This window comes from Sylvia atricapilla, chromosome Z (genome assembly GCF_009819655.1).
Source record: "Sylvia atricapilla isolate bSylAtr1 chromosome Z, bSylAtr1.pri, whole genome shotgun sequence".
Classification (NCBI taxonomy): Eukaryota; Metazoa; Chordata; class Aves; order Passeriformes; family Sylviidae; genus Sylvia; species Sylvia atricapilla.
The window spans coordinates 12,861,053-12,875,009 of record NC_089174.1 but is presented as its reverse complement, the minus strand read 5'-3'; the positions used below and the strand labels follow the sequence as shown (position 1 = coordinate 12,875,009).

Sequence of the window (13,957 nt, the reverse complement as noted above, 5' to 3'; positions counted from 1 at the left end):
AATTCAATATAAAACTGGATGAGAAATTGTAATTTTTCAGTATTATTGAGAATTTTCAATGCATTTTAGAAGATAATGTTAAATATGAACTTGCTGTGGGTCCAGGTGAATCCTTGAGTTATAACACCAGGTACAACTACCACTGTGGTGATATTCTTACCGAAAAGAAAAAGAGAAAAACAACCTGTGAAAACGAAGTATAAGGTAATAGCAACTTGTAAGTATAATTTTATTGCAGAAGTAAGAAATTCTAACAGATTTTCAAGATTTTGATCACAAGGATTTTTTTTATCAATAATTTGGATAGTTTTAAGAAAAAACAGCATCCTGTCATGCCACTATGCAAGAAAATTGATCAGAAGTATCCTTTAAAGGCTTCAGAGTGTCTAAGAAAGGCCAGAGGACATTGGAACCTGAAGAAGAAGGGATATGGACAGAAAATACTTTCTTTCCGTTACATTTACTGGTTCAGTTTTTATGGATAACATAGGTATACCATTAACATCTTTCCTCCCTAATGTTCTTTGGAAACAAAGAGCATCTGCTGTTTCTTACTTTTTACCAAATTACTCAATTTGCTGTCACTGTTTAAGTAGCTTGGTAAATCAGGTATAAGAATAAAGAAAAAAAGAAAAATTATCAAATTGAGCTGTCCAGTCTCCCAAGGGGAACAGAGGCTTCTGGAAGAATAAAAGAATAATAAAATAAAATAAAACTAAATAAAATAAAGTTAAAAAAAAAAAAAGGCAAGAATCAAAACAAACAAATTAACCCCCCCCAAAAACCCAAAGAAGAAAACCAAAACCAAACCAAAAAGAAAACAAAAAAACCTACAAACAAACAAACCCCCAAAACCAAACAAAAAAATCAACCAACCAACCAAAACCCCAACCAACAACCAAAAAAAACCCCACCCAAGAACAAAAACTATGACCAAACAACACAATAAACACCAAAACAAAAACCAAGCAAAAAAAAAAAAATTCCAAAAAACAATGAAACAAACAAACAGAAAATCAAAGAGAAGGGAAAATCTCTTCCCTCAACAGCTGATTGATGACCTTTATGCTGAGATGCCAGCAACAACTTGCCTCCCCCAGATTTCTGTATGTGGAGAGAAGATCAAAAATGTTTTGTGAAACTGCTAGAAAAAGTTTCACTAAGCCTTTCACTCATTGAGGTTGGCATTAGTGATGGCAAAATGGTAGCAAAATTCACATGATCACTTTCTACTGGGAAAGATTGACCTAATTGCAGAGGAATTAATTATCCTGGAGTTGTAAGCTGGAATTTGGTCCTGGCTAGGCTTAACTCTAGTGATTTCAGTTGATATCTATATTATAAAGTAGATATTGTAAAGTGTGAGGGGCCATTGGAATAATTCTCAAGCTGCAAGGTAGTGCAGTAAAAGAAGCAGAGCTTGTGGATGATAATGTAAATGCGTATTTGGTTTATTCCAGGTCAGAAGACAATAAATTCAGTCAGTCACTTTTGCACTTACAAAATGGATCTCACCAGAAGTCCTTTGTGTGTTACAGAGAATCAGGAAGAAGATAGATAAGTGAAAAAAATCCAGCCAAATATTGGCTGTCTAGTTTTAGCAGACACTTTTCTCTCTAGCTTACATAGAGTAGGGCATGTATGTTTGTATATATGTTTTTTGTGGAGGTTTTTTTAAATCTATAGCCTATAATTGTGTCTTTTTAATGCAGAGTCATGGATAAAATTCACTAGGTTAAAACATGGAATATTTATGAAGTGGAACGATTTGCTCACCGTATGAATATTTCATGACTACTATTTTTTTATGTCTGATTTCTTCAACGTACCTTCTACTTAGTCACAACAATCTTTGATGCAGAAAGAACTTGCAGGGTGCTGTATACAGTAATTAACATAGACTTTAAAATAAATGGTTTAAGGTAAATTTTAATATTCCAGTGGATTTCATTAAGAGGAATATTTTCTGTTTGGTGAAATCATCATAAAATTCCTGGTTAAAAAGGTTTTGGTGGGGAAAATTAGTGTTTGAGATTAATTTCTGTCTTTTGCATTTTGTCCTTGTCTTTAAGTCCTTGTTAGATTTCAGCAACTCCACTGACTTAGTTAAGTCAGTATTTCATGTTAACATTAATAATGCTGTATAAAGTTGAGCAGTTGACAATGCAGTAAAACTGCATCTGTTAGCATTTGGATCACCTAAATCTGAACCTGAACTTCTCCTTGCATGAATATTAACTGGGAAGTGCCACGGGGGCCATGCAAATTATTCATGAGCACATGTTAAATTCAGAAAGAATTTTTAACTTTAAAAACAAACACATATCTTTGACCTAAAAACTAACAGAAAGAAGCGTAACCTAAAAAAATAGGAAAATATTTATGAAAATGTATTACTTTAATTTTTTATACAGTGTTTATTGATGCCTAATTCTAAATTTTAAGAAGAACATTCCAAATGTTCTAAAATGAGTGAGGTTTTGTTTTTTTTTTTTTTTCTTTTGAAAGGATTGAAATTAAAAAGAGTTGATTTACTGTAAGAATGGAACATTTTGTGGTTGACCCAGATAAAAAGTTTTCCACTTGTACTTAATATATACTTGTTTTACTATATAGGTATTGGAAGCAAACAAACAAACAAACAAAACCTACAAAAATCAATCAAACAAACTAACAAAAACTCCTTAAAAAAAACAGGAAAACAAACAACAAAAAATTATTTTTTCAGGTTTTGTCCTGAACTAAGCAGTTGATGGAGGAGACAAGCTAGTAATTTCTATTTTGTTACTGTACTTAACTGTAATGAAAATCAATCAAATTCCAGCCCATGTTTTCTTGACTATGTATCTGCTGGTTATTTTCCCAGATCTCCAGGACCACACACTCTTAATGTATTTACCCTGAATGCTCAAGGTGAAGACTGTGGAAGCAGAAAGGAAATGAGCCCTTTAAATTTAGCGTATTTCAATAACCATAAAATCACTGAATGGTTTGGGTTGAAAGGGATCTTAAAGATTTTGTTCCACCAGCTGCTCAAAACCGCAATGTCCAGCCTGGCCTTGGACACTGCCAGGGATCCAGGGGCAGCCACAGCTTCTCTGGGCACCCTGTGTCAGGGCCTCCCCACCCTTCGAGGGAACAATTCCTTCCCAATATCCCATCCATCCCTGCCCTCTGGCACTGGGAAGCCATTCCCTCTTGCCCTGGTACTCCAGCCCAGCTGCATCTCTGCATGCCCCATTTCTTTACACCTCTTTTTGATAAGCTCAAAGTATTACTGAACCCAGGAGCAAGGACAAAAGTATTGATTTTCACTGTTCTGACCTGAAACGATCCAAGTTAAAAGCATTTCCAAAATCTCCAATGTCAAAGAGAGCAGATTATAGTAGTACTCATTGGTTTTGTGCCAGGCTGCAACGGAGTGTGGTGGGACTGTAATGTGTGGAAGTGTTCTAGACACCATCCAACACGAGCTGGAAGGAGGTAGTACAAGAAGAGGTTTTGCCATCTGTTTGCAGAACAGAGGAGGGGAAAATTTAAAAAGAAGGGCAGAATTTTAGCACAGCACTCCACAGCCTGGCAGCTCTTTTTTCTCAGAGTGGGAGGTGCTGGTTGGGAATGGTTTTGAATTGCAGCCACAAGAGAGGGTATTAAGCACACCTTGGAAGCCCAAAGCTGTGCACTGAAAATGAATAAATCTGTTCTGAGAGATATATGGGAAAGTAGGTGAGACACAGAAAAAATCCATACATTCAGGATGAAATAAAAACATCTTTAAAAAAAAAGAAAGAGAGAGAAAACTCAAAATCAATAAGCCCAACTCCTACACTAATGAAAACTGAAGGGTATGGAGGAGCACGAGAGTGCTCACCATGTGAAAATTTTTCTTTCAGGGATGAATTCAGAAAGGCCAATAAAGTGCTGGCTCCCAGTCAACAGCTTTATTCACCAAGATAAGAGAAAAATCAGTGTAAATGATCGTCTCTTGTTCATGAGAAAAGGCCTCAGTTTCTAGTTATTTTCTGAAAGATTAAGAATTACACAGACAAAAAATTAAGAGGAAAAATGCAGCATTTCTAAGAATAAAGGAACCTCACACCAGATATATTTTTTGTATTTTCTATCACAGTCCTTTTGCCTAGTTTGCACCTTTCAAAGCCATGCTTGTGTGAGCAAGAGAGAAAAAAATCACCTTCTTTTACACTTGGGCATGTTTCTTGTTTTGCATTCCTGTTTGTTGAAATGCAGGTGTTCGTAAAGAAGTTTGTACGCTCAGTAAAACCACTACAGGACACAGAAATTTGTTCAAATTAGCCAAAGTTTAAAGTAAGCTTTCTTGCCAGTCGTATTTTAGGGCAGAACCCTGTATTATTTTTGAAGAGCTCTGGCTTCAGCATGGCCTCTGCAGATACCCTCTGAAAAATTGATATATAGCTTATCATTGTTTTTAACCTCAGATCTGTGGTAATAAATTTTTGAGATCTAGATTAGGGCAGTGTTTTATTGAGACTGGTTTTACCGACACTGCTTTGCCACAGTCTACATAAAACATATTTTTCAACATAAATTTTTCAATGCTAAACAATAATGGATTCAGATTGGTTGTGCTGAAGTTGAATACAAGCACAATACTGGCTCTGAAGTTCATACGATCTTCTTTTGTTTCAGCCCAATCAGAAAAGTTAGAAGAGAATATTTGTGTGTCTGTTATTCCTTTAGTAGTAGGTTCCAGTCTCCAAACTCCGCCTGAACAACAAAAATAGTGTTTTATTCATTTAAAACCATCTTTTTTGCCTTTCTTGCACCAGGACTTGGTTCTTCTCCCATACTTGTGTTCATGCTGTGTAGCTTTATGGTGGGGCATTTTCTTTGTTCCTGTATTTACTGGAAAATGATTAAAAACCACATTGAACCAAAGCTACATGTCTCCCAGCATGGGACCCCTCCAACATCACATCTCTCATTTTATCTGCCATCTGCTCCTTTGAATTCTTGTCCTGGCACATTATGCGATTTACAGTTCAGGTTTCCTGTAATGGAGATCATGTTGTGTGAAAGTTATTATTAAAGCAGCATACTGGCCCCCAGTCATGCTGAACAGGGTACTGTGGACTTATATGTGAATAAATACAAGAAAAAAAGCAGTTAATTCTTTTGTAGGGCCTGTAATGAAGTCAGTTATTTGCACCAAGTATGACCCTGGTCCTTTGCAGTTTTGTTCATTATGATGTATTTTATATGAAACTGTGGCTATCAAATCGTTTTTGTCTAATTTCAAACTAAAGACTTCTAATATTGGTGTCTCAGTGTTTTAAGAGGTGTTGCCCAATCTTAATGATTTTATGATAAAGTTGTTGTCTGCCTGCTGGTTTATACAGCTTCATTGCCCAGAAAGGATGACAGCACAATCTTTGCAGCTGGCATATTAAACAATTTGCCAAAACTTACAAAAATTTGGGAAAGCACTGAAAATTGTAGTATTCATATTTATTCTGAAATTTTAGGGTTTGAAAATCTCTAGGGTTTCCTGTGCATTTACTTAACTTTCCAGTATATGTTTCTAGAAGGAAAAGTGGATGAGTGCAATTGCCTGGCAGCAGGCAAGCTGGTTGAACTTATTCCAGGGTTAAAAATGGCAAATACTGTCACAGAAAACTCATGCATTAAGGTTAGCATCTGATATTACAGGACTGAATAGAGTTGGTGTTTATTTGTCTAAACTACTATTTTCTCATGTGTTTGGAGCATTTTTTATTGCCTTTTGAATACTTTTAGATATTGTTGGATGCTGCATATTCAATATTTTCAAGTGGCGTGGTACAGAGAACACCGAATGGGGAGACCTAGTCCAGCCTCCTGCACCAGTGCAGAGCCAACAAACACTCTGCGAACATCTGGGCTTTTGTTGTGTTTTTTGTTCTGCCCTAGGTGGTAGAATAGCAAAAAAAAAAAAAAAAAAAAAAAAAAAAAAAAAAAAAAATTCCACCATTATTCCTTTGCAGTGTGGTATGTGATGTTATTTTAAAATTTTGCATTCACAAAAGAACAGGTAGAACAGCCCTTAAAACACACAAAACAACCAAGTGAAACAGCTTCAGGCAAGTGACTGAAATATGAAAAGATGAAATTGTTTGGCTTGAAAGGCAAAGCTTTCTATTTGCAACTATAGGCATTTCCCAGGTAGATGGGAACAGATGCTAGCAGGTACCTATTTCTATAACTGCATTTTACAGCCTTTTTTTAGCATTTTATTTTAAGATTATTAATTTTGTTGCCAGAGACTGGTGTTTGACACTTCAGGAAGAAAAGACTTTTGCATGCTGATTTGCAGCCTTGTCCACTTTCACCTTTTTGAGTACACTTATTTTTTGGACACCAAAGTGCCAGGAGCACCTTCTCGTTACATTTTCTGCTCTTTTAGAACATTCATATATTCTCAAAACTGAATATAGCATTGTGTGTGTGAGTAAAACTGTGCCATATTTCAAGCCATAGCAGATGACTCCTTGTTTCAACATTACAGCTTTCAGTTGTGTCGTTCCTTTAGCAGCACTGGAATCCTTGGCAAGAACTGGAGCTGACTAAGAACTCAAGAATTGCTTTAAAACTAAATTTCTTTACACTGCTTTCCATAAGAAAGGTTCTTCTGCCAAATACCGGGGCATTCCTGCCCTGTTCTATAGAGGTGGAAATGTGAAGGCACTTACAAAAAAAAAAAACAAAACAAAACCAAACACAAACAATAAAAATCAAACCAAAAAACCCAAATCTAATCTTGTCTTCTACAAAAATGTAGTTCTTAGTCTAAATATTTTATTAGTTTGACATTTAAACATATTCAGCACTGATAGCCCTGGTGATAGGTAAAAAAAGACCAGTGAATTAGATGACTTTATTGGCATTTCTAAGGCTGTCATTTTAAGACACTAGTATTCTAGATTTTAATAATATGTGGCATTTTACTCAGATACCTCCTTTTTAATTAGAATTTCTTTTTCTTGAAGTAAAGCACTGGAAAAAGAACAAGTTTTTCATAGGTTTTAAGTGCTTAAATCAATGTAAACCTGTGAAAAGTGATACATCTTCTGTATCAAACTCCAAGGGCCATTTTTAGGGTTTCTTAATTAATATATTTGTTTTCTGTCAAACATCTGTCACCCAAGCAGAGTTTCATCAGTTCATGGAGAGTTATCTCTTCCATGCACTGGTGAGGGGCCTGTTGTGCTCCTTCTGGCTTTGATTTTGTTCATCTCTGTTCTAATGTGCCTTTTTTATCTGTTTCTTTGGGATTTTTGTTGCATTTTTCAGGGTTTGGTGGGGGGTTGTTTTGTTTTGTTTTGCTCAGGGATGGCTGTGAAAATAGCTTGGCCGTCTGAAGCAGGAGAGAAGCAAATGCTGCTGTTCCAAGGGCCTGTGGATGCTGAATTCTGTCAGATGTGGAGAGAGGGAAGACAGCATTTTTAGGCACATATTTTTGGTGAAACATCTGTAGCATTAAAATCACATTCTTAATTACAACAGCTGAGATTTTGGGAAGTCAGTCGGTCTTCCTTGCATGCAAGTCCTCTGAGACCCCTGAGATTTGTTGCTGAGCAGAATATAATTTGGTTTCGAGGCTGCATTCAGAAAATTGTTATTTGCTCTTGGAGCTTACTGTTCATTCGTATAATTTTGTGGACCTCTTGCACAGATTTTTCATAGGGATAATGCCACATATATCTAAGTTTTTTATTTTTATATAAGTCTTACATTTTTTTCGAATGCTAGAAAGAAATATTTCATATTAATATAAACTTAATACCAGCTTTACAACAATGGAAAGCTAGTGTAATGTGTCATAAGACATAACATAGCATAGCAGGCTGTTACACTGGATCTACCTAAACTGAGATATTTATGCTTCAAAATTCAGATTTTTTTTTTTCCTTTTAAGGTTTCTGTCATTGTAACAGAAAGAATCAGGAGTCTGGCATAGATATTCAGATACTATCCAGCCATTGCCTTTCTGCATTATCTCTCTTAAGCTAATGTTGGATGACATGTATCCTGGTATAGGCTTTCCAAACCTGCCCATGTCTTCTTGGGTTTTTTTAATCCCACTTATGTCATGCAGCATTATTCACCCCTAAGAAAAACAAAATTAAGTTTTCCCAAGTGAATATCAGATTTTTTTTCCAAAGAAGATAAAATCCAACATTTCTCCTGCCATATATCTTATATTTTGCCAGTAATGCATTAAAAAGGGAAGAAATATGTTATGGAAAATGCTTTAAAGCTGTAGAGTAATTTACAGCTTAAGTTATGCAGTGCTGTTATCCAGCCATGGCTTGGGGATGTCTGTGGCTTTTTGGGGGGCCATTTTTTAATTAAATTACTGGCTTGCCTGTGGGAGTCAGAAGGAGGATGCAAGGCTGATGGGGACCCACCACCCACAGCAATAAGTCACCAACTTCTGCCAGCCCAGCTGAGCAAGGCAACTCCATCTTACTCCCTCTCCACTCCTGTGAAACAAGGAAAAAGTAAATTACAGATAATTACCCTGGGGATGAGTCACTATATAAATAACTTTTTAAAATAGCTAAATGTTTTAAATCACTGCTAATGGGGAAAAAAAAAAAAAAAAAAAAAAAAAAAAAAAAAAAAAAAAAAAAAAAAAAAAAAAAAAAAAGTGGTTTTGTGTAGGAAATTTTTGGTGTAGTAATTTAGTGCGTTTCCTTAAGAAGTGGAAAGCAGAGTGCTGATACTGCATTTGAGCTGCTATGATAAAGCAAAAGTAGATATATTCTTTGAGTACTCAAGATCTTACTGAGGGCTGTTTTTTAAAACATGGTTTTTTATCTAAAGGGGGGTAAAAATGTCACAAAAAGCAAGAGTTTAAGTTAATTTAATTTTTTCTAGAACTCTGCATGAATTGCAAACAAGCTCATAACTGCATTTTCATCTCCATTTTTAATGCTCATCTTTAATTTCTGTCTAGGATTAAGAAATACAGAGAAGTAGAATAATGTCTTTTTGTAAAAGCAATTCTCACTAAGTCTGACTGAGAAAAGAAAAGAGCATAGTTTATTCCTAGATGATCTTAAACCAGCAATCAAATAGCCAAAATTAATTAAATCAACAGAAAAGTGTCATTATTGGCATTGCCGCTTTGGCGTTCTGAGTGATATATTCTGTTGGGATTCAGCTATCCTGTTTTATTTAGATGTGTACCTAAGTGCGGAGTGGTCCCTCTGAAACAACCATCAGAGCAATAACAGAATCCAGCTTTGAATTGCTAATGCTGCTATTCATCCTGATAATTAAGTCTCAGAATATTATTCAAATAGCAGTCTGAAGGAAATGGTTACTGGTTACTGTCCTTGTATAATTGGACAATTTTGTTTAACCAGTTTTAAAGCAGAGTCTCCAGTACTTTGAATTATTTTTCATTCAAGCAGCAGTAGAGCTGGAAGCTAATATTGATTTGGGGCATTTGTAAAATTTCAACTTCCAGCTTTCATGTTCTGTCTGTGAAGTTGTCTCTTCCCCTGGTACCTTGAGAAATTGCAACCTACTTTATTGACTTAATTTGCAGTTTATTTACTTCAGATTCTGTTTTTCTAGGATTTAAATATTCCAAATATTCTGGTCTGGGGACTCGTTGTTTTTGTTGAGTTCGGGGTTCTTTGACCTTTTTTTTATTTTTCTGATTAGTCAGTTGGTTTCTTTGGTTTGGGGTTTTTTTGGGGGGTTGTTTGTTTGTTTGTTTGTTTTGATGTGTGTTTATAATCAGCTGTCAAGTTGTTAAATTAATGATTTAGTTGATTAGTTCAAGTTAAAAACAGTGGGGATGGTATTTTCCCTCCTTTCATTACCTTGAAATCCTTTACTACCACAAACACATTTTACTTTAAGTAGTGAAGGAACATGTTAAAAGCTTGATGTGATATACACTGCATCATGGATTAATCTAGTTTTGAAACACACTTTCAAACAGTAAATAAGGAGTTACAGAAGGGCTCTTCTAAGAGCCTATGTTTTGGCCATTTTAAATGATGTCTGACATAATGTTATGTTGTTTCTGTAGAGCATTCTTCAGGGTTTATCTGAATGCCAAAATTCAGGAATAAAAATCACCTGTTTATTTCCAATGACTGTGGTTAGAGAGAAGATGGTTGGCTGGTGTTTGAGAGAGTAATTCATTATTTCCTCTCGATTGGATTTGACAGTCCCCAAAAGGACACCATACTACTCTGCAATTAGGAATAAGTGATGTGTTCAGCGCTAGTTGTCACATGTAGCTGCATTAGAGTGTTGTGCAGAATTAACCAAGGTTTATGGCCTCTCTCAGTTGTGCTTGGTGTCTGTTGACAATTTTTTGCCAAAAAACGGGGAGGTCTCCCTGCTCCTCTTGTAGTTTCTCCCTGCATAAAACATGGAGTAATAGCAAAAGAAAAAAAAAAAAAAAAAAGAAAAAGGAAGAAGAAGATACATGTCATCCAATTTACCAAGTATGGTGGTGGTCTTTGAGGAAGTGTTTGAAAGTTTTATCCATGCCATGTGCAAACTCTGTCAGGGTGAATCAATGACTGCCATGGGTGAGGGAGGGTTGTTTGAACTGGTTCTGCAAGAAATCAAAACAGGAGGAGCTCTTATTTCAACTGGCAGCAGACAGTCATTAAAAAATAAAAAGGGAAAATAGGAATATGTGTGTTTAATGCCTCAAGAAGGCGTCTATATCACATTTATGGAGAGTTCTCTCACTTCTAGGTTCTTTTACAGTATCCAAGTGAGAAACACTTGAATTCAGCTTTTGCTGTCATCCAGAAGTTTTTCAAGGCTGTGAAGAGACCGTTTTTGTGATGCATGTGTATATAAACAACAGTGACCAAAAGAGGAGAAAGAACCAGGGCACTGATGTACTTTTAAAATGCACTTTTGCTGGGAATATGTGTGTTTCCTTCTTTTGAATGTGAGGGTAATAGATACTCCAGAGCCATCAGTGCTTTTTGATGGTAGCTTAAGGCAATTTAATGGTTATCTGTCAACAAAAGGGAGAGGTGAAGACAGGATTTCTATTGCTTTTCCCAGAAAAATAAACATCTGGAATGGAGAGCCCAGCGGGTAACTGTGACGGACACACACGCACACACAACCCATCCCAAAACTGTCACTTTGGCTCCCTAACTGCTCAGTTTCAGAATCTGCCATTCCCACCATCCAGGAAGAAACTGAATGGAACAGAAGGGGTGGAGGATTATGAGAATGCTTTTCTTTATATCTGTTTGCTTTTATATAAAGAAAATGTAAATAATACAACCATTAGCTTTACATGGCTTTCTTCATTTTATTTTTTCTTTTTCTCTTTCTCTTTCCCTTCCTTCCTCTTCTTATTCCCTGTGCCTGCCTCCCTCCCCACTCCTGACTCCTTTTTGCACAGCCTCCATTGAAGAGGACCCAACTTCAGCAGGTATGAATTATTTACATTACATTTGCACTGTGGTAACAATTTCTTGAGAGCTACCTTTACTAAAATAATTTTAGCCTGTTTAGTTTTGTGTATAACTTGTGTATAACAGACATATCACAGTTGGGGCCTATCCTCTTCTGTCTGTTCCCTCTTTTTTTTTCTTCTTTCTCCTCAACTTGGAGTCAGTAGAAAACATAATCTTCCTGTAACGTTTAAAAATATCAGTGGCATATTCTTCCCTTCTTCCATGCCTAAACTGGCACTTCAAGTGTCAGATAGCAAAATTAGTCAATCATGAGTTGGAAAAAAAGAAAAAAATCTGTAATTTTTTTTTAATGTTGCATTTTTCTCTGTCTTTATGCTGGCAAAACTCAGTCACGTGAATGATGTCCCAAAACTGACATCCTTTAAAGACCTGAAAACAAGCAGTGAAGGAAGAGAAAAAAAAGGCAGCAGATGCGGAAGCATCCTGCTCAAAGAAAACATTCTCCAAACTATGGCTTGGGTATCTGCTCAGCGAACTTTTATGTCCATTGACAAGCTGCCAAGCAGTGAAAATGGTTACCATCGCAGTCATAAAAATTAGTTTAGGAGCTCCCAGAGAGACACAAACATGTTTATGTTATTGTGAAGATTAACTATTTCTAATTAATTGGCAATCCATTAGCTGGGGAGTATTTAAAGAAAAAAGAAGACAGTGTACCAGAGAAGAATGCCACTGAGCAGCCTAACATATTTGAAATGGCACTAAGTTGTACAAACTCAGTGAGCTAAAACATCAAATAAATGGGGAATCACTTTATAGTGGCTTGTTAAAAGAAAGAAAGATCTCCAGAGTAGCCGAAGAGAAAAGGTGAGGAAAGTGAATGAAGAGAGGAAGATTGTGAGGAAGGATTGAACACTATTTACAATGCTAACCTACAACTTGGGAGCAATATAAATAATTAGGATACAGCAGAGAATAATAAATGAAAGGACAGAGAACAAAGCCAAGAGTAGAATGTGAGAGAGGGAGAGTAGTTAAGACTAGAACTGAATACAGAAAGAAGCAAAAGGGAGCTTTAAACATGAATGTAGCAGCCAAATTAGCAGGAAGCAGGACTGAGACAAGAAATAACACTGCAAAAGGGAGACAAAAAGAGGAATTTTGGGAAAAACTGTGGAGTACTCACACATCCTATGCACTGCAATTACTAAACATCAACTTTCAACTCTACATTTCTTGAGACATCTGTCAGTCTTGAAATTTTCATGGAAAGTGTTTTAGCAGAAACCTACTGCAGCCATTCAGTAGAAACATTAGTTAGAAAAGGATGGGTTTTTTTACATAAGAAAGAACAAACCCCCCAGCCCTTATCCCTTTAGGGAAATAGTTTAGAGACACACACATTTTTTAGACCATCTCCTGAGGACGTGGCTTGAACACCACTGCTGTTTTTGTGAGGGCCCCTAACTGTGATCTGGCCAAGCCACCCAGATATATCAGCTGAAAGTGATCAAGTGGAGACAAGTGGAATGTATAACACAGGCACATGACATGGGCTGCACTACAGATTTGATTTACAGTAAGAGAAAAATCCATGTATAAAGTGCAACCTAACATTAATTTCTTAAAACTTTGGAAGCAATGCTAGCTCTTCAGATGCTCCATAATTTATAGTTTCTATTGATTTTGCTGTAAGATATGACCACATGTTGCTGTTTTGAAAATAACAGAGTAGTTCTGCACTCTTACAGGATTATTTTAATGTAACTTATTTCTCAGATTGTATTGGCATTTGTAAAACAGTAGGTTCTGCTTAAAGCAGATTCCACTCCCTCAAGGTAGGAATGCAGTTATGCCACTTGGAAGTTGCATGGTGCAGAAAAAGAAATAGAAACTGCATTTAAAACCTCATGCACTCACCTAGAGCCTTTAAGTGGCATGTGCCTCGTAGAGACAGTTTTATCCAATACTAGATTTTGTACTTTTCCACAAAAAAGCGCATCAAGCTTCCGCCAGTTTATGAAGTTTATGTAATCATTATTCATACACATAGTATTTTTCCAACAAATGCCTTCATTTATGAGAGAACATGAGGTAGGATAAATTGCATCTAATACTTTTATGAAGACTGTAAACATTATTTCAACATTTTATGAAAATTGAAAACTGTTAATTGAGCTGTGATCAGGACCAAAACTAACATTTTCTTTCCTTTTTAATCAAAGGGATGAAACACTGCTATTTCCCATACTCAGTTTTTTGGGGTAGGGTCTAGCTGCTCTGACAATGCCACTTGTGAGGAATCATATAGAAGCAGAGTTACTAAAATTTTGAGTGCTGTAACCAGTAAGTTAAAGATTAATAATCCTGTAATAGTAAGTGCCCTGTAGTTTTCTCTCTATAGAAATTATATTTCATTGGAGTTCCTTCAGCTTCAGAATGCTTCAGACTAATGAACAGTGTAACCCGTTGTTCTCACCCAAGTTGCTTCATAAGCAAGCAAAGAGTTTCTCCAGATACTC

General features: G+C 36.2%; 1 protein-coding gene across 1 annotated transcript in view; it reads left to right on the top strand.

Moving 5' to 3' along the window:
• Positions 1–13,957, top strand: part of LOC136374127 (EGF-like repeat and discoidin I-like domain-containing protein 3) — a 133,560-nt gene that overhangs the window by 82,012 nt on the left and 37,591 nt on the right. The window contains exon 3 of the mRNA XM_066339315.1: positions 11,420–11,449. Within this exon, the coding sequence (XP_066195412.1) occupies positions 11,420–11,449 (30 nt within the window). The remainder of the gene's footprint in view (positions 1–11,419; positions 11,450–13,957) is intronic.